Below are 26,120 nucleotides of genomic sequence, written 5' to 3' on the forward strand. Positions count from 1 at the left end.
AGGGTCGAATGATTGCCAGGGAAGGTCATTATCATTTCATTATGGCACAGAAAGCAGAAAAAACACTTCATTATGTTAGACCAAAGAATAGCAGATGGGGTCCTAAAGCAAAGGCTCTGACTGGGGATGGTGGAAAGAAAAGGAGCTTCCCACTACGAGTTGGGGGGAATGTATGGGATCTAAAATTTATTTTACCAGAAATTCTGCTATGTCTGCTTGCATGCTTTATAGACAAAGATACTGATTTATGTCTAGAATCATAGAATCACAGAATCATAGAATGGTTTGGGTTGGAAGGGACCATAAAGATCATCTAATTCCAACCCCCCTCTCATGGGCAGGGTCACCTCCCACTAGATCAGGTTGCTCAAAGCCCCATCCAACCTGGTGACAGTCTACACTGATTTAACAGAAGTCTCCGAAGCAGATAAAGGACTCATTTAGCATTATAGAAAGGGATGGTGCAAGCACTGCCCTGTGCCCTCTCAGTCTCCAGTGCGCCTGTGTAAGGTCCCCTCTAGTCCTTATCCATGACTTGTGCACTGTTTGATCACTTGAATCAAGCCTGAATTGGAGGCTTTCACCTGAGGGTCTGGTCCTCTCCTTATAGCTCCCTCCTGCTTGCTTCAAAGTTAGTTACACTCAGGGAGGTGTATTGCATAGGGCCTCCGTCGTCAAACTGCCACTGGGCCTGAGTCAGGCCATGGGAGATCAGGTAGGCTTGTCAGCTTGTTTTTCTGCAGTTCTGTGAAAAGCTTGGTCTGAGACAGCCTGTTGGCAAAGACTGAATGAGGCAGGCTGGGCTCTTGCATACCTCCTCCCAATTTCTCAAGCTTTATGCCTACCAGGGTCGTAGGTAATCGTTAATGTGGCTGTGCTTGGTGGCTGGGGGAGCTGCTGGGACTTGTGACCCTAATTTGCCAAGCACATGGGCACCATGAACTGGTGAGATTCCAAAATGCAAGTTCATATATATGAAAACGATAGCTTCAGGGGAGTCAATGTAAGTCTCTGGCACAGAGTGCAAAAGCAGATGTATTTTATGTAGTTGGGTTTCTCACTTGGCCTGAGTTCTCTCTTAGCTAATGTACTTACCTGTGCTAGTCATATAAAAGCTCACAGGGTTTGTGCGTGATTACAACAACTGTGTCTTTGATTGCCGTGTGGACATAATGCAGATCGTAACACATGACCTGCGTCAGAGCCTGACATTTCTTCATATAAACTATTCAGCAGATGTTTATAAATGTATTTGTAATCTTTAGCTGTTAAGATCAGCTAAGAAACATTTTACAAACAGGAAGAAATTTCTAGATCTTCAGTGAATTTATTTGCAATGTATAATTAATCCAGGTGTGTCTGTGAATTGTCTCCTAGCTTGAAAAGCCTAAGATATGTCTGCCTTCAGACAAGTTTCAAGAAGCTCATCCTGTTAGTTGACATGGCATTCCAGAAAAGAAAAAGAAAAAAGAAAACAAAAACAAAAACAAAAAACACACCACTCTTCTCTTTGTGGTTTACTATGAGAAGGATTTTTCTCAGCCTTAATGTCTGCAGGGGGTAGTTACAAAAGCAGTTGGTCTGTCATTAAAGGAGGATGGAGGAGTCCTGTCTGACCGAGCAGTGTGTTCATTCTCCTCCATTAACTCTCTGCTGAGATCTACAGCTGAGCTGACCAAATGGTGTCAACGTGTCTGTGCTTTTTTTCCCCCAGTATATTCTCCTCCACTCCTTTTGTGAAGTCTTATCAACTCTTGGCTTACAATGAAGAAGCCAGCAAAAGGAGAAATTGCTTTATGAAATGTCTAGACCTAATGAAAATAGAGAGTAACAGGCCTCTCATGGGAAACCCCCTTTCAGAAATATGCAAGAGAAAGATGGTTAGAATTAAGTTTTATAGGAACATTTAAATTCTGTTGTGGAATACTACACCAGAGTATCCCTGTGCGAGGCTTAGACCAACAAACTTGGTCTATTATGATCAACAGTTGTAACGGTTCCTTTCTTATTGCCCTGTGTCTGTGTCACAAGACAGATAAATTAAAAGCTGTACTGAAAATTCAAAATGAAAATTAAGCCTGACGTAAGTTTCCTCTGAGTATCACCGACAGCCAGACTGCCCAGAGCACCCAGTTCTGCAATGAAGTCCAATTTATTCTTGCAGAAAGGTCCTTTCTGAGCCCCTTTCCCAGGTTATTTTTTATAAGGGCAGGTGATCAACTCGGGACTATTGTCACAAGTTCTCACCTATGCAGGCTGCCGCATAGCCCTGGGGTGAGTGATAAGTCCAGGTTACATATGAACCATGGCTGGCAGAGTGGAAGAATTTGAAGTACTATGTGCTGACTGACCACCCAGGATGGTTAGGTCCTTTCCATTGCATGACCATCCCTGCTTCGGTGAGCTCTGCTAATCCTCTTGTGCGGTGTGATGTACAAGTTGTAATGACTGTGCTGTAGGGCTGCTCCCAGGGATCCTCCAAGTTAGGGAGGTTGTGTTTGGTGCAGGAGTGGAAGCAGGTGGGGCATGATAGATGGGGGACATGAAATGATGAGTAGAGCTGCTGCAGGGCTGATGCTGCAGGTTTGCCCTTTGTTTGTAAGCAATATTTCATCTCTATGTGTTGGGGCATCACACTAGGCTTGTTCTGGATGTGGCTGGCCAGGGAACTGTGGGGACCTCAAGTGCCCAGAGGTAACTGAGGCAGTGCTGGGGCAACTTCTGCACTGTGAGTCCTTCTGGGAGACACAGTGCACAATGTAGGTGTGCTGCTGGCTGGCATGTGTAGGCCCTACCTTGCCTAGTCCTATTCTAAAATGATGTTTCCGTTCCCAACTGCATGGATGGGTCAGTCACATGAACAGCGCCATGCCCTTTAGCCTTGGTGCATGCCTGGGACATGGATGTCACAGCACTGGCTGTTTGGAGCCGGGAAGGAAAAACCTAGGGAGAAGCAGAAGCAAATTGAAGAGGAACTGAGAATCTGATGCTGGGAAAGGGCAGAGAGGGCAACCACGGGCAAGGATACACCAGGAAAGTTTGGGAAGCTGAGTCAATAGACCAAAACTAAAGATGAACTCAACTAGCTATTACCACCAAGCCTAAGAATGGTAAGCCTAAGAAATCCTCTTGCCCATCCTAAATGCTTCCTCAGTTCTCAGCTGACCCTGAGGATTTGTATTTGTATCTGCTACAGCAAAAGAGAGCTAGCTTCTTTTGGCAACTTTTGCTGTTGGGAAGGTAATTCTGTTGGTGTATCTGCCCAAAAGGATGCCAAGTGCCACTGTGTTAGTGAAGACTTACATGACCCTTCACTCTGGTGATCTCATATGCCCTCACTTGAGGTTTCATTTGAGGAAAGAGGTCTCACCTGAGGGACATGCTGACACACATAGTACCTCTACTCTTGACAGTGCTGTGTCTGATTTTCACCCAGAAGACAGCTGGTAGGTCTGAGGCTCCCACTCCTGCCTGTGGTGGTGTTGGTGCACGGTAAGGTTTCTAATGTTTAAGAAGTCATTTGGTGGCTTCCCCAGCATTCATCTGATTCATCTTGTCTGTTGGGAGGGAAATTCTCTGAAATCCCACTTCTCAAGGCCTGGAGGTTTCCTGATATGTTGGGTCTTGGGCTATAGGCCAACCTTTGTGACCCACTTTGGGTCACCCTCAAGGCCAGTGCTGACTTACACCAGCCTGGCCTAGCCTCCTGCAGCCATTACCCACTGACAACCTTGCCCTGGAGGAGCCACAGTACCAGGGAGCTCCCCAGCTTGGTTCCTATGCTCTGTCCTCAGAAAGCAGGTTCACATCTGCTACTTGTCCTTGATGTGCCATCTAGAAGCATACCAGGATCTCCATCCAGATGCCTGGCCACTAGCCTTGCGGCCGCTCAGAAAGTCCGGTTGGGCAAAGCCTGGTTCTGCGCTCTTCCAGGCTTGCTGCAGCTTGTCCTGCCAGTCCACAGTAGCCAGATGAAAGCAGGGCATAGTGTTTGCATCCTAATGTGTGAAGGCTCCATCTCTCCAGTGGGGGTGCTCCAAGCTCTGGACCTAATGCGTGCTTGTGGTAGGAAGTTGAGTCTGAAGAACAGACCTTGGTTGGTGTTTAATTGCACAGGCAGATGAGTCTGGCACCAGGCAGAAATCGTGTATGAAGCAAAGAGCCTGCTGGTCTCCTCCTTGTGGGCTGGACTGAGTTGCAAAGAGCCAGCAGTACGTACCCAGAGCAGAGAGTGAGGTGCGCAGACCCTGCAGGCAGCCAGCATGGGACAGCACATCTTTTGCTCCACATGCTGAGGCCCTGGGCAGCCTAACCTCATGAGTCTGGCAGATGAGCAAATTGCATGGGAGAGGCTCCAGAGCAAAGGCACCTTTGCTGAAGGGAGACAGCAGGGGAGTGTGAGCCAGCCTGGAGACAGTGCTAGATCTGCTCTCGACCAGAAAGGAGGGAGATGTAGAGAAAATGAAAACAATGTTTGCAAGGACTTCAGGAATTGTTCCCTTGTTAATAGAACTGCAATTTGTGGAAATATGATGGAGGGTGAAGGTCTGCAAATACTTAGAGGAATAATGAGCATTGTAAGCAACAGGCACCACAGGGGAGTATGAGAAATAGATTGTACCAGACAGGCCATTTCTGCATAATTACACAATTAGTGGACTGGGGAAGACAGCGGATAACCCTTCACAGTGTGCTGTGGTGTGGCATAGACCTTTTTGGAGACTGGAGCACCAATTAGCTGGCATAGCTTGCCATATGTGAAAAGGATTTATGGAGGGGGAAGTGGCCATGCCGAGCACTCGTCTGGCAAGGAGAAAAGGGAAGATGCTGCCTGGGCAAATGGCCTCTGTGCTTGCTGCACATCATTCCGGTGGCAACATGGAGGGAATGCTGTGGAAAAGTCCCACGTTGGGTTCTCAAAAGGGATATTGCAAATACCTGGGAGAGAAGAGAATAAAAAGTGAGATGGAGAGTTTTGACAGTGAGCAGAAAAGGATAATCTCAGTTTTAAATCTGCAAGAAACACAGCTATTGCTTTTGGGCAAGAGCAATTCTAGGCCAAATTATGTAATGAGGAGGAGCTGTTTGGAAAGCAGGAATTCTGAGAGAGCCCTGGCTGTATGAGAAGATAATAGTTCAACAGCAGACTGTAATACGAAGTGGTCCTGAGCTCTGTGCTCCCAGGTATCTGCTGGTGAAGGTGGTAGTAGGTGAAATCTCCTTGACCCAGCTGTCCCCTTGACTGTGCATTCATGAACAAGGCAGAGGTGAATTGGCAGTGACGCAAGGTAGAGGAAAATGGGCTGGCTGGTGAAAGGCAGGAGGCTTCCCTTTGGCCTGGAGGAGCCAAATATATGGAGCGGCTGGGAGAAGAGAAAGTGAATCAAAGTCTGGAGATGGCTGCTCTTGTGCTTTGTGCCCTCACACCTGTCCAAGAGGCAGCCTGTTGAGGAGAAAAAATTATAACATGGATTTGCTGCCACTTCTTTTTTGCTGTGGACTCGCAAGCCATTCCGCAGGCACTTCTGTCTGTGGGTTAGAGAAGTTATGTAAAAAAAATGCTCTCTTCATAGACCTGATCCTAAGGCAGCCCAGAGCAGGGCACAGATTAACATTCCCTAACATCGACCAGACATGGGATGATCATGTCAACAGCACTGCCTTCTCTAAATGGACTCTGTGACGAAGCAGCATCTGTGATGATGTTTTCTTTTCTCCTCCATTCAATCAAATGAAGTAGATCCAATTGTTCTCTTCCTTAAATCACATTTTAACCAGGCAAATATGATACAGAACAACACCTGCTCTGCATAATTTACTCATCCATCTGATCATGCTCTCTACCCACAGCATTGCAGCCAGTGATGCTGTATCTACTTTTCTTAGGCTTTTGAGCTTCCAGAAGATGTTTCTGGGGAAGAACCCTTTCATCTAGATAGAGAGGTAATCTCTAATTGCTTTATTAAACAATGTTCTGTAAAGCAGAGCTTAGGTGTTACAGTCAATGTCCTTGAAGAACCTTTCCAAGTAGTGTGATTTGGTGGGTATGGCATTGGCAGGAATTTTCATAGGTACTTTCTGGTCTTGGCACAGGACCAGAGTAAAGTGGAACCCATGTTGAGAAGAGGCTGGGAATCTCCTCGTTTCATGGAGCCTCGTGAGCATTTTCACATCTGACATGTCCTGCATACAGTTTCTGACCCAAGATCAGGTCTCTAGAAGCTTCAAGAGCAGCTTTTGATTATTCTTGTTCCTTGGGATCTCAGTCTCTCCTGCCCAACCTTTCTTCTGCCTAACTTGTGTTTGAATGGGGGAATGAACATATCAAATGTGCCTTTTCTCTCCTTAGCCACGCGGCTGTGGGTTTGGATACAATTCACCTTTGCAGAGCATTCTCTAGCTTTGGGCAGCAGCCTTTAGATTGTAAGTCAGAGGGTCTGATGGACAGTGAGGGGAAACAATGGATAACGGGATGAACAAGTTAGTGCATTGCATGTAAGCAGCACCTCCTATAGATTTCTCTAGGTCATGCGTGGACCTGGCACAATGTGTAGCAGTGGGTCACGCAGATCCACTCAGATAAGAGATGGAGGTGTCCCACTGCCTATTGCTGCAGGGTCCACACATGCAAGCGCTCTGCATCTGCTTCCATTCCTCCAGTGCAAGACTGACCCGGTGAGCAGGCAGAGGGCTGAGGGGGGTGGGAAAGCTTCATGCTATCACTTAAATATAAACATTCCTAAAAGCAACTTTCTGATTTCTTTGTAGGAGGCCATAACCTGCTGGGGCCTTCAGCACTTCAGCAGAGTTGCACCCAGAGAAAAAGAGAACGTAAGAATTCATGGAATTTTCCCCCAAACCTCCTGACCTTTTCTCACCAGATATACTTGAAAGGCTTAGGACTGAAGCATGACTGGAGGAGGCCCTGTTCATTGATTGCACGTGAAAATTGCTGTTGATTGCAGAGACATCACAAGGAAAAGGATTTTTATTTATTTATATATTTTTTTTCTTTGAAGGAAATGGCAGACATCTCTAGCTGGGATGAAAAGTGTCTGGGAGGATTTCAGAGGGACTGAGGGCTGCGGGCAGCTAGGTAAGGAGTTGACTTCTGCTTTCAATGTGGCAGGGCTGTCTGGAGAGCACAGGTGTGGTAACTGAACTACTGAACTTGGGCTGTCCCAGACTGGTTGGAGAGTCAGTGCCATCCTACAGCAGGGTTGTTTTGAGAAGTCTTGGAGGCTTGTAGGAAGGAATGGGTCAGTTTGTGATTTAAAGCCTGTTATTTAAGCCCTTTGGCTTAAGCCTGGTCACTGGTAACATACAAGCCCTTGGTGCTGCTGCTTCCAAAGCAAAGATGAAGCCTGTGTCCAAGCTCAGTGCTGACTGCTTGTCATGGCCGTGGTGGGCCGTGAGCACCTATTGTCATAAGGAGTGTCACAGTGACTGAACTGACTGCTGCTGTGTGAGGGCACCCAGACATTGTAGGTTGGTGGTGTGAGGCACCCCAGAGCGGTGCTCACAGCACCCATCTCCTCCAGCAGAGGAGCATCATACAGCCCTGCTTCAGGCCCTCGTGAAGCAGCTGCAGAGGCTGTGGTTTGTCTAAGCTGGCAGTGACTCTTCTGTCATTAATGTCCAAGAGACAGGCTTGCTGAACATGTTGGGATTGGGGGAAAGCCATCTTCAGGAGATGAGTCAGCACTGGCTTCCCTTTCATCCTGTCTGTTTACAGAGGCAAACACAGCCAGGTTTTAATGAGTTGATAACATACGCTTACTTCTGTGAGCAAAAATGTGTATGGTTATCAGACATAACTGTGACGTGATAAATCATGTCAAGATGAGGATTTCGTTCCGTAAGCATGAAAAGGAAAAGAAGATGCAATGCAAAATATCCCACTCAGGCTGGCAGGGTAAGGTCTCTATCAATCACCCACAAGGCCTGTGCTGCTATAGCGCTGTGTTTGCATGCACAGTGAGGGGTAAGGCTGGACTAAGGGGTGTGCAGATGTGAAATGTGAGCATTGCAAAATGCCATTTGTGAAAGAGAGACATCAAGTGATGTTCAGATGGAATTTATTTGTGCCCTTATTGAACAAATAAATAGCTGTACTTGCTGTTTGGTTTTCCTTTTACCTGAATGGCAACAAAAGATGTAGCAGCAAGAGGTGTAAAAAAAAAAGGATGGTATTTTCCATGAAAATATGTTCCAGCAGACAAAGCTGTAGCACAACTTTTATTGAACTGATGATCCAGCCAGTGCCTACGTCATTCCTTCTGGCACAAGATGCTTGTTTTGAGTAGATAACCCCAGGATCTGTTTTTGACCCTGCTCCTGGAGGTGCTGTCTGTGCCTTGATGACAGGGAGGCTGTACTACTTCCCAATAGCTTTGCTTCAGAGACTCTGCTGATAGGATTTTGTGTATCTCCAATTCGCTGTCCCTCCAGATCAAGCTGGGTTAGGAGCCTGAGCTTTGCTGCTTTCATGATGTCATAGTCTTTCTGCAAAGGCTGCAGTGTTTTGTAGGAACAGGGCCATGGAGAAATGGTATCCAGCTGATTGCCTTGATAAAGCAAAAGGATGCTGACAGGTACAGTCTCATTCTATCTTCCTTTATTCTACTTCTCTAGAAACAATGTGTAAGTATTTCTGGCTAACATCAATTTTGTGTTGACTCCACTGTTAAATGGGAGATGACAGTTCTAGGTATGGACCATGTAATGTTGCACAGAGGTTCCCCTGAAGTTGATGGCCACCTCCTGGTGTTACCAGTGAGAGCAGAGTTAAGCCAATACCAAGAACTTCTGAAAATGCTACGATTTAAAATGGGTCATTTTGCTCCCAAGATTGCTGCCATAAATACCATCTCAGAAGCTTGTGGAGTGTGCACGCCTGCCTTTACTTCTGAAATTTGGAGACCAGAGGAACTGGAGTGGGCTTGCTGAGTGGGTTTCAGCAAATATCAAGTAGTGTTGATGGGTCAGGTCTTTTTTGCCTTTTATTCTTTTTTTTTTTTTTTTTTTCCTTTTCTTTTTTCAAGTAGCGTTGATGGGTCAGGTCTTTTTTGCCTTTTATTCTTTTTTTTTTTTTTTTTCTTTTCTTTTTATATCTCCATCAGGCCAGGGGATACTGTATTAATATTTTTTTTCCAGACACAGACCTTGCTATTGCAAGCTACACTGTATTCCCCTGGAGTGCACACTGCTGTTCTGCATGGGAGTGGTGCCTTATATCCTCCCAGAAAAGAAGCCAGTATGCAATGCAGCAGCGTGACTCTTAGCTGCGGACTCCGTTCTCCACCGAGCTGATCTGGGATTTTTGTTTGAAGAATTCATTTAACAGCTGCTGACTGCAATGGATGCTGTGTGTGGGAAGAGGTAGGGAGGTTCTCTTTCACCTGGTCTTGGTTCTGACTTCCTGGGGATTATTAAGGAGCCTAAATTTATTAGGCTGGCATATAGGCAAATTATAATGAGGATAAGGACGTTCTGCCTGGTAAACTCACTCGGCTGCTCACAGTGTGTTGTAAAATCAGTATGCTGTATTTCATATGAGAATCAGCTGCACTTATGTTACGGCTCAATCTTTTGTGTAATTACATGCCTCCTGTTTGTTAAGCTTAAAGTTGTACAGGAATTGTAAAGGCTAGAAAAAAATGCTTGTTGATTGTGTTTCAGGTTGTAAATCTCCATAAGACTGTTTAAATAAATATGCACTAAATGCTAATTTAGAATTAAGTATGAAAGTACAGCCATTAAGGTATATGCAGACTGTCAGATGAGGCATGTGGGACAAGAGGACTGAAATACCTTTCCCATAGGTTTTATTATATCAGCATATTCACATGAGGACTGAAGCTGCTTGCTGGATTTAGCCCATATGTTTGTGTGTCAGGATTGTTCAGGAGAGAGTATATTCCATATGTTTGTGATGCTAAAGCTGGATCTAGAGGGGTGGATCCCCACCCTGGGACAGGGGCCAGCCACTTGGATAAGATATACACGATGCACACCTGCCAAGACTAAAACTGATCTGCATATAATATTCCTTGTCTGTCACAGGTGGGTCTGTGATCACTGCCAAGGTACAAAAATATCCATATGGGGTGTTGCTGCTGCTGTTTCTTCCTTTTACATGCTCTAGGTTGTTTAGGACAGTGGTGCCAGGCCAGATACTTCCACTTTTGCTTCTTAGACTTTGTCACTTTGATCTTCTGATGCTGAGGCTGTGCTGTCTGTTTCTGTGCATAGCTTCACCCTTTGAACACTGTTCAATAAAAGAAAATCCTTGATTATTCATTAATTTGAAAGAGAGGGGAAAGAAAGTAGGGCATCTTTACTGCAGTTGTTAACTTTAACAAACCTGCTCCAAACACAAGAAACTTTGACTGAAATGAAGGTATAGATTTGCCCAAGTGGTGGAAGAGCTGTAGTTTATCTTCAGGAATGATGGGGATGGGAGGGAAGCAAAAAAACTGCAATCTTCATGTGAAGGAACCTGTGGTAGAAGATAGTTCAGGATGAAAATAAAATTGTAGAAGATTAAAAAGGAGGGGGTAAATATGTTGGGTTTTCTATTTATTTGTGTATTTTTATTTTTTCTCTTATGAGAGATGTCCATTCAGGAGACGTGCTCGCAAGAAACCTATTGCTATGTATTGCTGAAACATAAAAGTCTCTCAAAACTCTGCAGATCTAACACTAGGTTATCACGCTGAGGCAAGGAAACTGTCTGGGCCTCATTATGTCTGATGAATGCTGGCTTATTCATTTTGATGGCTGAGTTAATCACTGGTGGTTTACACTGGGCAAGTGACCATGATGGATTTTCATTCATATGGGCTAGCGGAGGAGAGTCCTAAACATAAATACCTGTAAGACACTCCTAAGGATTCAAAGAAACCAGTTTTCCAAGGCTGAGGAAAATAGAACAAAATTGATTGGGTATTGAAACATCCACAGGAAAACGTATGTAAGAACTGGAAGCTCTTTGAGCAGAGGCCAAGAAAGTTGAGATTTCTGAGTCAAGAAAGAGGACAAGGTTTAGCAAATAGTCATCTGAGCTTGGTAGCAATGAAAGCAGCAACTGGAAACAATAAATATGAACAAATTTTGAAAAGAGAAAAATAGGTAGCAATCCACATGCATCTGGAGATATGGTATATAGAGGACAAGCTAAAAACATCTGGAGGGAAATTGTCTATCAGATACAGCTACAGAATTAAGGGACCCTAGAAATATATTAGTAATATGGAGTTAGTTATGAGTTAAATAGTGAAATAAACATACGGAAATTTCATTTGTAATGACTTAGAAGATGCAAAGTAGTCAGTAATCACCATTATCCTGCATTCAGAAAAGAAACAATATGATGGGCTACGGTCCTGTGACCAAAAATCCACAGAGGATGTTAAACAATGTCTATTAGACTCAAACTCCAAGTGAACAGGCTTGGTAGCTTTTATCGAAGAGTTCAAAGCAAGTTTGCTTAGGTACTCGCCAGCGTATACCTGTTAGCTTCTCTTAATGCTGTATACAATGTACTCAGTCTGGTGATGTCCTACATTCAAATTGCAAAATAATGGAAAATAAGTGCTTTTAAGTTTTCAAATGTATCTCACATCCAGGCAAAGAAGCAATCAACTAGCATATACCAAAAAGTTGTTGCTGTCGGGCAGTTCATTGTTCTGTGAAGTGTTTCTAGTGAGATCATTGTCACCAGCAACTTGGAGGTGAACATGCAATCACTGATGGTAAAATGAGCAAGCTGACACAGAGACTGTTGGAGTTTCAAGCAGCAATGGGAAGAAAGAAGCAGGAGAGGGTGATCTGAGTGGCTAGCACACCGGCTATTTTCAAATGAAATGAAGCTTTACCACAGAGAGAGGTGCTATGAAAGAGCAAGAAATTCATCCTAGTTAGAGAGCAGGGGAACTGTATCCTTCAGAGCCAGGACTTGGTAGGAACAGCAGTAGAAACACAAGAGAACAGATTTTCCTTGGGAAGCTTGGTGCCTGAATGTGACCCTTGGATGTTAAAATGGCCAGGAAGGGGTGGCAACAGGGATTTTGCCTCTGTTTTTGACTCTGTACACAAGAGAATGGAATAGTGCCTGTTTTTTGTGTTCTTAGCTTAATTAGGATTGCAAAATGGGATAGCCGTGAATATGATCCCTGAGCTGGAGAAAATACCATTACAGCAAGCAATGGAAAAAAGCTTCATCTGTTTAGCTTATCAAAAATAAGATTGAGGGATAACTTGATTACAGTGTGTAAAGTTCTTCCATGGGAGAAAATACCAGTTGCTGAAGGGCTTTTTAATAGAGAGGAGAAAACAGAGAAAAAACAATGGCTGGACAGTGAAGCCAGATATTCTACTTCAAAGCAGGCGGACATTTTTAACAATGAGGGTGATTAACCGCTGGGAGAAAATCCCAAGGGGGATGATAGCTCCTTCATTTCTTGATGTCCATGCACCAGGCAGGAGTGCTTCTCCGTAAGATATGTTTTACTCACGTGCTTCGAATTGTATTTGATTCATGGATAACTGGATTTGCTATGTTACCCAGTGCCTTATGGCTTATGGCTCTTTGGGCCTTTGAAGCCCATAGCTGCATCTGGGAATGATCTGACAATACTCGAGCTTTCCAGGTGGGGATCCTGATGGACTTTTGAGGCGATGTCAGCATGGCCTGCCGTACAGAAAGGGACTGGGCTGAGTCACTCATCGTATGTTGGACCTGTGGAAAAGGGCTTTGTTAACCCCTAAGCAGATGAGACATGGGCTTAATCAGCCACCTTGAGCTCCCAGAGAGTGAAGACAGATACGAGAAATGCAGGTAAGGCTCTCTCCAGCTATTGCTTCCTTTTAGAAAGACCTTCTGGGACAACAAAGATCTGGGTGCAAGGCCAGGTGAAATTGCTCTGCTTATGGTGGCAGCAGCAACATGAAAAGAAAGGCGAACGTAATCCCTCTGCTGGGTTGAAACAGAATGAGAATGGGTTGCAACCCTCTACTCTTTTTCTTAGACCTCACTGCTTCTCACTAATTACTGAAGTTTGAACCTCAGGAGTTGCCCCAAGCACTTACTTCCACAATGCTCCAGAAGCTGTTCAGAACTTATTTGTAGCCAGAGACAGAGTCAGCGACAGAAAAACATCTCTGGACTTAATGTGTGCACGACACTCTCAGGAGAGCTGCTCTCATACTGTAGCAGTACTCCCCTGGTCCTCCCACTGTAACCCAGTGCATCTTTTCAGATAACTGGGAGCAGTGAGCAAATAGTTAAAGTTTTGCTTCTCCACCCAGTGGTGGGTGTTGTCAGTGTCAGAAACAATATAAGAACAGTCGGAAGTTGCAGCTGGCAAGTAACATTTGGAGTAGCAGTTGTGGGGCATATAGATCTGGTGTGGACTGTCTTTTCCTGAGACTGTAAACAGTTGTGCAGAATGTCCGAGAACAAGAAAAAAGGGAAAGGAAAGAGCAAAAAGAACAAAGAAGGGAAAAAAGGGGAAAGAGAACCTGACCCAGGAAAAGGTACTTCCCTTTTTTAACAAATTTTACTTAAAGGAAGAAGACAGAAGCAAGAAAGCCAGCAGGAAGGTACTTGTGGGTTGCCTGAATTGGTGCAAATGATAGGGAACATTTGTCAGGCAAGTGTGGAAATCTCTGCATCTCATTCATATTACATGCTGTTACAGGTCTGCTTCCTTCTTGAACTTTTCTTCTTTTTTAATATCCAAAGCCCAAGAATACAGGGCGATGTACTGTTTAAAAACAGCAGCATTCAGCTCCTGTCACAGTGATATGGTAATTGAGGGGCGTTGTGCTAATTCTCTGGGGGTTCTGGTGTGTTATGCTTTGTTGTTTGGTTGTTTTCTTGCTTCTTCTTGAGGTAAATATCAAAAGCCACTATTTTGGAGGATCATAGGAACTGTTTCTTGAGATAGACCAACTCTTTCAGAGATCAGATTTAAGTTATAGCCTCACTTTTTGTGGTAACTGCATTGGGTTGCAGATAAAGATGTGGGTGACAAACCTTCACTCTGCTGATATGCTTATTAGAGAAATCGGGCTATTCTTTAGAGAAGGTCTGACTGTTCTTGCTGAATGAGCAAGGCAATACTTAAGATGTTGCTGGTATAAAATGTCTAGATTGCCTTTAACTGATAAGGTTCGATTCCTGAGTAAATGGGGAGTGGAAACTGGGGAAATACAAGAACTGTCTTGGAGAGACACAGAAGATTTGATGGTAAAGCAGCACAGTGTTATTTCATTCTCTGTCATGGTATCAGGGAGGGATTATCCCTGGCTGTTTCTTATCTGTAGTTTATCTGGCAATGTATTTGGACAGAGCAGCAGCTCTGTCAGGACTTCATGTTTTATCAGCATTGAGAAGTTACAAGCTGGACCAGTTCCTGGAGGAATCTGTCAGACAGTGTAGCTCTTCACTTGTCTGGATGCAGTTCTGCTCTTGGTCATGCTACCATGGTGCTTGAGAACGCTCTTGACCTAAACAGGCTTGCTTTGGCTTCACACTGGTATCACTGGTAGCAGGATTTGTTTGTCCCTACCCTTTTTTGTGCCTTTACTCTGAGCACAGACACCCAGCTCTGTTCACCACCCAGTTGTGCCCTGGGCATAGAGTCTTTTGTGGGCACTGCCCCAGAACTGCCAGCATGGCAGTGGGTGCTCATGCAGTGGTAGTCTGACCTCAAGCATGGTCTCCTACTTGTGACATCAGAACTTAGCTGCTACTGTGGGATCTGGGAGGAGACTTTTGGGATAGCTTTGGGATGGAGAGCACAGAAGCACCAAGCAGAGGAAGCAGCTGCTTGAAGATGACTGGATTTACTCAAGGGGTTCTGCAACATGCAGGGAGTGAGGGCTGTCTCACAGCCATTGGCAGGGACAATTCTGCCCCTTAAGTGCACAGATGGGATAATACAGTGCCTGTATCATGGGCATCTCCTCTATTGGGAGCAAGATGGAAGGGCTGGGGGAATTGAGAAGATTGGGCATAGTGGGGAATGATGTGCACTGAGGCTGCCAAGGGACCAACCACCTGCCTTGAACCTCCCGGACCATGGCAGGGCTGTGGGGCTGCATGTAGGGGAAAGGACCAGGCATGAGCTGAGGGGTTAGACCACTCTGTTTTCTAGTGCTGTATCAAAGCTCTGCAGTAGCTCCCTGCTCCAGAGGAGGTAGGTAAAGAGAACTTTCACCTGTAGAGTTACATGTGCTGACAATCTAGTCCTCTGCTGAAGTGCACTGTGGGGGTGTTTTATCACATATACATCCCACAACAAATCCGTTTGGCCAGAGTGCAGAACCCCTTTTTTTCTAGCAATGGCTGCAGAGTGGAACTGGGAATGATTTAATTGACCCTTCCTGTACTTTCTGCGTAGCCAAAGAAAACAAAGGTTCAGGGTTATACTTATGCAGCATGAACGGATTCCTTTTATTGCATCTATTAGTAGATTACTTAGACACAGATCATTCCTTTGCTTTGTATTGCTGCAGAGGTTGCCCATTGTTTGCTCCGTATGGCCATCAGAAGAAGACACTTGGTTGGTTGCCTGTGGTGTTTCTCAATCAAATCCCACTTTGATTTGGGTTGGTTGGGACAGGTGGAATTTGTGAACACCTTCTCCTAGTGTAGGTCTCTTTTCCTACATGGTCTAAAGGGCACTACAGTGGTGACTTCCCAAAAGGACTTTTAGAAGGGAAGAATTCCTCCCCCAATGCACTTCTGAGCAGATGTCACAGTCCCGGTACGTAGAGTTTCACTCCAGGTAGCTGAGTATCCTGTGGACTCTATTTTTTCATCTTGTGTCTGGACCTGTGACTGCCTTTCCAGCATGCTCAGGCTGATGTAAAAGCTTAGGCCTGGTACAAATCAGGGAACTGGAAGGGCACTGCAAGGGAATTTGCGTTCTCTATTTTTTCCCAGGTTGTAATATTTCCATGCAAATGGAGTGTGCTGACCCCTCTGAAACCAGAAGGCAGAAGAGGAACCTACAATAAGGCTTAAACAGACTCTCAGGTGACACACAGGAACATACATTTCAGTTTGCCAGTGTAGAGGAGACTCAGGAGATTATTATGGAAGGAAAGCTTTCTTTCTTCATGCTGTGTTCTTGACCCATTTGTGGTTGCTAAGGGCCAAACTTTGTTACCTATAGCACTCTGATAGTCTTGATCTAACTTTTGTGCTCATAGATCTCTGCATAAGAAGTTTCCCCTAGTCAGCCCTTCATGGCATGCTCTGTGGAGATCCCCAGGACAGTTCTGGCTGGTTTAAGGCAACTGCCCAGTGTGATAGAGCTAATCACTGCCAGTGAATTAGAGCAGGAAAAAAAAATTCTTATTGATCAAGAGAGCTGAAACAGTAGTTTCAGGAAAGAGCACTGATGTGCTATGAAGGTGCTACGCTTCCCCTGAGGACTCAAACTTAGGTAAGGAGAGCGTTCTTCCACTGCAGCTTTTAACATGATTCTGTGGTAGACTTTGGAGAACTGGGCCAAACTGACCAGTGAGAATGCAAAAGTTAGAACAGAATGGGGAGGAGCAAACACCAGAGCTTTGACAGCGGAGTAGGAGGCCAGTGCACCAGCCTTCCTGGGGAGACAGGCAAGAGCAGCAACAAAAGGAAGGAAGCCTTGATAGCAAGGTAAGCAAGCAGCAAATTGGAAAGGGAAGGGCTGTGAGACTGGACAGTCTGTGCTTCATCTGTACTTCTGTGAGGTTGCTTGGGGAGAAAAGACCAGAGAAATGCAAAGCATTCAGCTGGTTAAATTCTCCAGCAATTCCAGACATTCTCTCTTATTTTTACTTGGTGGTGAGGAAAACATTGCGTGTGCACTGGGCTTTTGTTGTTCGTCAGTGCTAATAAGGCCAGAGGTACAGGAATTGTGCCATTTTCTTGAGCTGCCCATGGCAAAGGTTAATACTAGAAAAGTTCTTGGAGAGCAGGTGAAGAGTCTCTGCAGAGAGTATCTCATTTTTCAGTAGGAACCAGCTTGACCTCAGTTCTCAGATGAGTCAGGATTTGATAGAAAGATTATGTAGAAAGGCATTGTGATTGAAATTCCAGGGGTCTTAGGGAGGAAGGGCACTCCTGAGCATGAGGCAGTTGTTGTACTGAAGCACAAGCAGGTGTATGTTAGCCAGGTCTACCAGCCAGGGGTGCTTTAGAGTGCTGCCATGTTAATACAGAGCTCAGTGAGGGATGTGAAGGTTCCTTGCAGATACCAGGTTCAGGCTTCATGGTGGAAGTTCATGCTATTGGAGTTACTCAACAGTACTGCAACCAAGATAGCTACTTCACTGCTGGTTAGGGTCCTTCTGAATGAGTTCCATCCACATCACAGGGTGAACATGCTCTTGATTTGTTCTTAGTCTTCTGTTTGTAGGAAATATACCAGTTCCAAGGAGCTCATAGAAAGATTAACCAAAAGGTTTGTTTATAAGAGGGATAACCCACAGCGGATATCCTACAGTAGCAGTTTTGTTTTCTATAAACACCCAGACATGCAAGGTACCAGCTGTCAGCTGTACTCCAGGATCTGTCCACATGCATATTTTCACTAGAGCATTTCCACTGTCTAAACTAATGGACTGTTGTTGCCATTGCCATGTGGCTGAGAGCAACGTGCAGTAACTTGCTGAGCTTTGGGAATGGAGGGGTTCTGAGTCACAAGCTCCAGTGATTCATGCTGGGGTAAAGGAAAAGGATTTTGCTTCCAGCTGCTTTCTGGTCCTTTTTGCTGGAGCTATCTAGCCCTGCAGAATGGATTGATAAATGAGCAAGTGGGTCTATTCCTCCACTGCCTGTTGCTCACATGTCATGTATTAATACAAACAGAAGGGTTATAGGTGAGAGACACAGCAGAGCTGAGGAATGATCCTTCTCTCCTTTTAGGCAGACTAGAGGGCTGGGATCTCCTGGCTGAGGAGCAGGATGGAGCAGAGTGGTCCATTAGTAAAAAAAAATCCCACTGTGGATCCAAAACCTCATGAGTCAGAGTCCTGGGCATACAATTTCCAATCCCTTTTTGGAGGTGGATGTAAGTAACCTGTGAAAGCCAGTCTCTGGTGAGAAGAGGAACATCTGGAGAAGGGCTGAGCATAGCCTGGCTGCTGACCTTTGGGGTCATGCCCTCATCTCATTCTCCTGCCTTTGTTAGTGTGACAGGTTCCAGCTGCAAAGCGGCTAAGTGAAAGCTGTGTTGCCATGATCCTTCTTTCTGCAACTGGACTGCTAGCCTTGCGCTCAGAGTGCTACCCTAATCTCCAGTCTTGTCTCAGCACTGAGCTCTAGTGGGACTGCAGCACAGGTTTGAACTCAAAACTGACTGGAGAAGATGGGAGGACACCAGGGCAGGGTAAGCGTGTGGACCTGCATCCCATTTCTGCTGCATAACTCCAGGGGCAGTGAGAGCAAGGAAAAAGAGCCTCTTCTTCCTCTAACCCCTCCTCATTTCCCCTGGGACTCCAATGAATGCTTTCAAGTATGTAAGGGGAGTTCAGTATGGAGATCATATGATCCCGTGCCTTTTTCAGTGCCTGGATGCTTTGCTACAGAAGAGCCATGCTCTTGCAGTAAGCAATGAGGCTGTAGGGAGGTCGTGGAGCTATTGGTCACATATGGCTCTTGCTTGGATGTGCTTCTTCTCTTCTGGAAGTAAAGCTCAATGAAAAATAAAGTGTTTCTTGAAGAGAACTTGAAGACAATAAGTCCAAGAGCAGCTGAGCTTGCAGTTCGTGATTAGGACCAAAAATATGGGCTGGTTCCTTTGTCTGAGAAATTGCTGGTCTGTGAATTCCCAGCAAGGGCTGGCTGTCCACTCTGTGCTGGAGACCGTGTTCAGGGCAGAGGCCAGGGATCAGTGAGATAATCTGATACTATTCTCTGGAATGGCTCCAGCTCATCATCACTAAAGATGAGGCTGGAGGTGAGTGGAAAGCCAGGAAGGAGCCCCCCACAGCTCCTGGTTCACACAGAAGTTTCTTTGGTGCTGTGTCAAGCTACTTACCCTAGCTTCTGTCATCCTAGAGGCAGGTCACCCTCCACCAGCACCGGGGATGTGGAAAATGCGCTGGCAGTAGAGGCAGTTTGGGATGGCAAAGACCTGTAGTTCAGATGTGTCACGTGTTGCATTGACCTCTTGTCTGGGGCAGAATAACAAAACACATGATTAGGAAATGTGTGTCCATGAGGGAACCTGTCACTAGACCCACAAGGACCCAATTGGAGCAAAACTGCAAGTTCCTTAACCATCTCCAGAGAACATCCTGAGCAGTGAAAGACTTGCATGGCCTCGTGGCCAGGACACTCATCCTGGAAACCATGTTGTACTCCAGGTAGAAATCTGTGTTTTGAACTGAGATGACCTGTGATTGTCCCCCTCTGACAAGGGCAGTGTTATGGTGCTGCATTTTTGAGCTGTGCCAAATTGTAACAACAAATACATGTAATCACAGGAAGAATTAAACATTTAGGTAATTAATAACTCAGGTAATTAGGTTTGGCAGACTCAGTCAGCAGCCCTATGAAGAATTTTAGTTCAGGCATGTCTGGAAGGTGAGAACTCGTCAATATGAGGGAGAGAAGCTTTGCAGAGAAGAGCTATAAGACACACAAGGCTTGTCTCCATGCAGTAATGGTGATGATCACACTTCTGAGGAGCCAGTGGTCCTGGAGCTCTTTTACAGCTTGTCTCATCCTTACAATGCCCTTAAATTTTTGACTACACATGCAAGTCAAAGCCCAGCTTATCTTGCTGATTTCTCTTGCCTGGTGGTGAGTGAGAGGGGAAGGGAACTGCATTTGCTCTCCAAATCTGAGACTTCCTGGCTGGAAGCTCAGAAAAAGACAGCCACAAAAGTATGAGTTGGACAGAAAGGTGTTTTTCAGGGAAGCAGCGAAACTTTAAATTATCTTAAACCCACGCTAAAATTGAGCGCCCATAAATTCAAAGCAGATTTCCTACATTGTTCACTGACGTTTGGAAGCCCTTCAGAGAAACCTCTTTTTGGTGTCAGAATTTGCACATTTGCTTAATTTGAGGGTAAAATCAGGTTAAAATCTATCAGCCAGGTTCTCAACAGATGTTTCTCTGGGCTAGGTCTTATGGCTTTGTTAGTCTGTGTATGATGTGTACCAGCTGAGCATCCAACCCTCTTGCTTTCAACAGCTTTTTGATTGGAAGGCTGGGACTTTATTTCAGCTACAAAACTGTGTATGTATATATGTGTACATGTGTTTGTGCTCACATGAATTTTTCATTCCACTTTGAAGTCCATGGCACTTTGCAAGAGTCCCCTGGTTCCTGATGTGCTCCAGCCCTTGTGGAGGTGTGGGGGATATTCAGTTTTGGCTAGCAGATTACTCCAGCAAAGCCTGTACCAATCCTATTGCTCCTTGTATGCCTCTTGCACACCTCTTCCTCCAGTGAAACCACTGACAAAGCTCCCCCACTCAGCAGCTTTTTCTCTGGTTCAAAACACACCAAAAGAGCCCTTCATGTTCAGGATGTTTCCCACCCCTTGGCTTGACCTGAGTGCTCTTGGAGTAAGGTCCAAGGGATGGGGAGTTCCTTTCCCTTTGCTAATCTGGACTCCCCCAGGCAAGCTGCTCGAAGCTTTTCTGCCTCGAGTGCAGAGATTACCTGGAGTACAGTGATGTTCCCAGCCAGCAACAGCAGCTGCTTGGTATCACTGCCTCACCAGTGCTCTCTCTTCCAGCCTGCTGAATCTCTCTCCCATTGGGGATCTTTTCACTACTGCCTCAGCTGGTGCTGGGCCGCAGCCCTGAGGTGTGCCTCTGTGCATGGTGTTCACATTTGCTTCCAGCCATCTCTGCTTGTTGCGACAGACCACTTATCCTTGGAGTACTCAGTCTTCCGATCTGGAAGTCAAGGATGGGGAGCAGAAGAAACCCCCCATGTTTCAGGTGGAAACAGTTAGAGACCTGCTACTCCACCTGGACTGTCACAAGTGCATGAGGCCAGATGGGACCCACCCAAGGGTGCTGAGGGAGTTGGCGAATGTGATTGCTGGGCCGCTTTCCATCATCTATCATCCAGAGAGGTCCTGGATGACTGGAGACTTGCTAATATGATGCCCATTTATAAGAATGGTTGTAAGGAGGACCCAGGGAACTAACTACAGGCTTGTCAGCCTGACCTCGGTGCCAGGAAAAGTGATGGAACAGGTCATCGTGAATGCAATCACACAATATATGTGGGACAGCCGGGGGATCAGGTCCAGTCAGCATGTGTTCATGAAAGGCAAGTCCTGCCTGATCAACCTCATCTCCATCTATGACCAGGTGACCCACCTAGTGGACAAGGGAAAGGCTGTTGACATAGTCTACCTAGACTTCAGCAGGGCCTTTGACACAGTCTCCCACAGTCTCTTTCTGGAGAAGCTGGCAGCCCATGGCTTGAACAGGTACACTTTTTACTGGGTTAAAAACTGTCTGGGTGGCCGGGCCCAGAGAGTGTTGGTGAATGGAGTGAAATCCAGGTGGTGACCGGTCATGAGAGGTGTTCCCCAGGGATTGGTGTTGGGGCCCATCCTCTTTAATATCTTTATTGATGATTTGGATGAGGGAATTGAGTGCACCCTCAGTAAGTTTGCAGATGTCACCAAGTTGGGGGGAAGTGTCGATCTGCTGGAGGTTAGGAAGGCTCTGCAGAGGGACCTGGACAGGTTGGGTCAATGGGCAGAGGCCAATGGGATGAGGTTCAACATGGCAAAGTGCTGGGTCCTGCACTTTGGTCACAACAACCCCGTGCAGTGCTACAGGCTCGGGGCAGAGTAGCTTGAAAGCTGCAGAGGAAAAGGATCTGGGGGTGCTGGTTGATGCTCACCTGAACATGAGCCAGCAGTGTGCCCAGGTGGCCAAGAAGGCCAACGGCATCCTGGCTTGTGTCAGGAGTAGTGTAGCCGGCAGGACCAGGGAGGTGATCGTCCCCTTGTATTCTGCCCTGGTGAGGCCGCACCTCGAGTACTGTGTTCAGTTTTGGGCCCCTCACTACAGGAAGGACATTGAGGCCCAGGAGCATGTCCAGAGAAGGGCTACGAAGCTGGCGAAGGGCCTGGAACAGAAGTCTTATGAGGAGTGGCTGGGGGCACTGGGGTTGTTTAGTCTGGAGAAGAGGAGGCTCAGGGCAGACCATGTTGCTCTCTACAACCACCTGCAAGGAAGGTGTTGGGGGCTGGGGTCAGCCTCTTCTCACAGATAACCAGTGATAGGACTAGAGGGAATGGCCCCAAGTTGCACCAGGGGAGGTTTAGGTTGGAAATTAGGAGACATTTCTTCTCAGAAAGAACAGTAAGGCATTGGAACAGGTTGCCCAAAGAGGTGGTAGAGTCACTGTCCCTGGGGGTGTTTAAGACAAGGTTGGACGTGGTACTTAGGGACATGGTTTAGTGGGTGACATTGGTGGTGGGGTGATGATTGGACCAGATGATCTTGGAGGTCTTTTCCAACCTTAATGATTCTATGATTCTAGTCTCTGATTCTGTGGCACAGTGCATTTGACAAGGACAAAGCAGATACTCTATCAAGCAAAAAGGAAGAATCACAGTGAAAAAAAAAAAAAAGTGCCTTCTGCCTGTGGTAAGCCTCATAAAACCACATGGGGCAAAATCCAGGACCTACCTTTGACTGAACTGAAGAGAGCACCTTCCTGCTGGTAGCAGAGTTGGCTGTCAACCTCTGGAACTGACAGAGCTCTCTGTTTCTACCGGGACACCATCACAGCTCTTCTGCTTGTTGAGGTGCCCAGCTTCAGCCATGCACATGCTAACTTGCTGCTCTCTGCAGGGGAGAAGCCTCCTCAAACACACTATGAAGTAAAACAAACAAACAAACAAAAAATCACATACCTGACTTCCATTGCATGATTTGCAAGTGAGAGGAACACTGATATTGGGAGAGGCTTGGTATACAATACAGTGGCTACTACTGCTGGCACATCACTCCCTTTTGGCTAGACAGCTGGCAATGCAGGGCAGGGCTTTCTTGGCTAGAAAATTTTTAGAGCCAGTCTGTACTGCTGCTATGTCTGCTCCATGATGTGTTCATTGATGGGCACAGCAGGTTGTGTAGCAGTGTCATTTCTACATCACACACTATCACAACGCTAGGCTGGCTGACTTCTGCTGTGAGCAGAGAAAATTGCTGATCTTGTCTTGTGAAATCTGGCTGCCTAAAAATGATGGAGGTGCTAATGTGATGCAGATCCAGAAGGTCTGGCTAACAGGTCTTGGATCAATAGGTCATGGTGCTGGAGCAGGGCAGGCCTGATTGCTGCTACCCAAGAAGCAGTTTGTTTCCCTTCCAGAGGTCATGCGCATTTCATCTGCTCATTCAGGCTTTTGCCTGGAGGGCGAGGACAAGGAATGTGATGAACTTCACTTTGGCGCTGAAGTATATTTTGCTTAATATTTGTCAATAAATGAATTCAGGTTTGTGTATTTGTGCTGTGTGTCTGCGTGAGAGGGTCCTTTAATGAATGCTGTAATGAAATCTCTGGATAGTTGTTGGGTAACAAACAGCTAAAACATGCATCGCAAAAGAGGTCCTAACATTGCAGAGATGCCAGTTATATAATGTTGAGAAAGAGATTCAGTCCAAAACCGAAATTATCCTGGATATTACATGAAATGATGACTCAGTACCAAAAGTAGTGTGTGTATAATAATGTCCGTGCTTTTGCTTTATGCAAAAGAACATTTCCCACAGTCTTGGGTGTTACTTCCCCCAGTCCCTCCAGGTGTGAAAAGTCTTTGTCCAAAATCTGAGCCTTTTTCCCTAAAAAGTTAATCTCAGGAAGATGGGATGCCTATTTCTGGATGTCTTTCCCACAGCCCACTCTGCTGAGCCCCAGGCATCCCCTTTCTGGCCAGCAGAGCTACTGAGACCATTTAGGAATAAGGAGACTTTTCTGCAGTCTGAAGTGGATACATTAGGATCAAGGAAGAGAACTGATAAACTCCTGTGTGTCTTGTTTTGGGATACCCTGTAGTAGGTGGATTTCAGGAAGACATTGTGGCAAGTAATAGTGGTAGCTGGGTGAGGAAAAGGTCAAAATCTTGGAGGAATGTTTGTGGGTGATGTTATAAGCGAGACCATGCATGGTTAAATAAACACTTGAGTTTCCTGCAGGAGGCAGGTGGTGAAGGACAGTGCCCATCCTGTGCTGCAGTGGTGGTGTGTAGGCACCCATGCTGCAACAGCCCTTTCCTTAACAAGGCTGAGGATCTGATTCAGCTTTCCTGATTGACGATTGTGCGCTTTAGGCATGAGGATAAAGATTTGTTGATAAGCAAAGAAGAGCTGTCAAGTGAAAAAGGTTGCCATGGGCAAACAGTCCTCACCCAGCCACTGTGATGTCTCTACTGCAGTTAGGGAAGAGTATTGCTACATGAAGATATCCTGAGCATACAGGATGAGTTTGTATAAGTCAGTATACTCTTATGAGCATACATAAGAGTATGTCTACATGAAGACATCCTGAGCAAGCTTTTTTGTCATTTGCTTAGATACCAGTGGAGGTAAAGTAGCAGTAAAGGCAGGCTACAGGTTTGAGCTGTGTATAGCCCCATGTGTACTGATTACAGTGCATGCTTCTACCTCTTCAGCGATCCTCTCTCTCAGCTCATTTGTCAAGGCAGGCTCAAGGATGCTGATCTGTGCTGCCAGTGACAGTGTAGGTGCTGCAGATGCTTCCTAGGGCATGTCACCTCAGCCTGCACAGACTTCCCAGGCTTTAATTTTTTAAATAATACCTCTAGCTCTTCTGCTGGCAAACTTCAAGGTGTAAGAGTGTCTTCCTGATTCTGCAGACAACAGCTGCAGTGCTGTTGTTGTTGTTGTTTAGATCTTTTCTAACCTGCATTTCAGGGAATGTTTCTTTCTCTGGTTGAGCTTATCCGGAGCTCCAGCAGCTTCCAGCTGCTGATGGGCTGAAGGTGAAGCAAGAGGTGACAAAGAAATGTTGTGTGATGGAAATATGTTAATAACATATTTCAAAACCACCTCTATCTCCATAGCACATATTTAGTTGTTTGTTTTAATTACTAGTGCTTCTGGAGAAGTTTCCTTTTCTACCCTATACTTAGAAAATGTGGGCAGGACATGCGATTTTAAGAACAAGTCTGGTGTTAGCAGGACCATTGCTCACTTCATGTGTTGTAACATTTTGTGTTGCTAAAGTTTTGAGTCAGATAGTGTTTGAGAGAGATGACATGAGTCACAACCCTGGTTTTATCACAGGGTTAGGTACATGTCTTGTTCATTTTGGGGGGTTAGGAAAAAAAAAAAAAGCAGTAGCAATCTGAAGCACTGCCAATAGTTTCGGTGTTATTGCCAGAAATGTGATAATCTGGTATTTCCCGTAAAGCCCCAGGTGTTGTACTTGCTTTATTTTCTGGGAATCTCCAATTTCTCTATCCTTTGTTATCACAGCAAAGCAAGACAATGCACCCTTTCTGGGGCCTAAACATTCAAAATATCAAAGGGAAATAACAAACCTCAAACACATCTCTGGATGGATGGCTCATTGTATTTATTCCAGTATCATCATTTTTGAGAATGAGAGGCATAATTTATTATTTCCAATGCAGCTGGCCTGAGTGTGTGGCATCTGTCTGTCCATTCCTCCTTTCCCCTGCTTTCTTTTGTGGTCTTCTCTGCAGGTCAGAAGAGACTCTGATTGTCTCTGGTACACATTTCTTTTCTCACCCTCATGGAGAACCACATGTCTCTGAGCCTTTTCCTTCTCTTCTGCCACGTGCAAGCTTAGCATGTGCCTCATTGTAGTACTCAGGAGCCCTGGCCTCAAAATGGCTTGGGTGCTTCCCCTAGCAGGGGTGTTTTTCTGCACTCAAGCCTCGGGGCTTGTCTGCACAGGGAGGCTCTTGCAAAACATGCTGGGCATAGGGTGTGAATTTAAAGGGAAAGAACTATTCTGTACCAGATTCCTGCCCGAAACCCTCTTATTCTGCAGAAAAGTGTGCCAGTACTTCGCTTGTGTTGCCAAGTAGACTTGGTTAAGCAGCTGCACTAACCTGAGGAACCAAGAGCTTTGATGGCAGCTCTG

At 45.7% G+C, this 26,120-nt stretch overlaps 1 protein-coding gene across 7 annotated transcripts in view; it reads left to right on the forward strand.

Moving 5' to 3' along the window:
• The window catches only part of NRG2 (neuregulin 2), a 175,953-nt gene that overhangs the window by 67,552 nt on the left and 82,281 nt on the right, over positions 1-26,120 (forward strand). Inside the window, exon 1 of one of the 7 annotated variants that reach the window (XM_080554953.1) lies at positions 13,372-13,539. The exons of the other annotated variants lie outside the window; for them this stretch is intronic. Coding sequence (XP_080411079.1) covers positions 13,452-13,539 — 88 coding nt within the window. The 5' untranslated portion in view covers positions 13,372-13,451. Of the gene's footprint in view, positions 1-13,371; positions 13,540-26,120 lie in introns of those variants that run through there. 7 annotated transcript variants of the gene reach the window in all.

The sequence above is a fragment of the Anser brachyrhynchus genome (genome assembly GCF_964034855.1).
Source record: "Anser brachyrhynchus genome assembly, chromosome: 14".
Lineage (NCBI taxonomy): Eukaryota > Metazoa > Chordata > Aves > Anseriformes > Anatidae > Anser > Anser brachyrhynchus.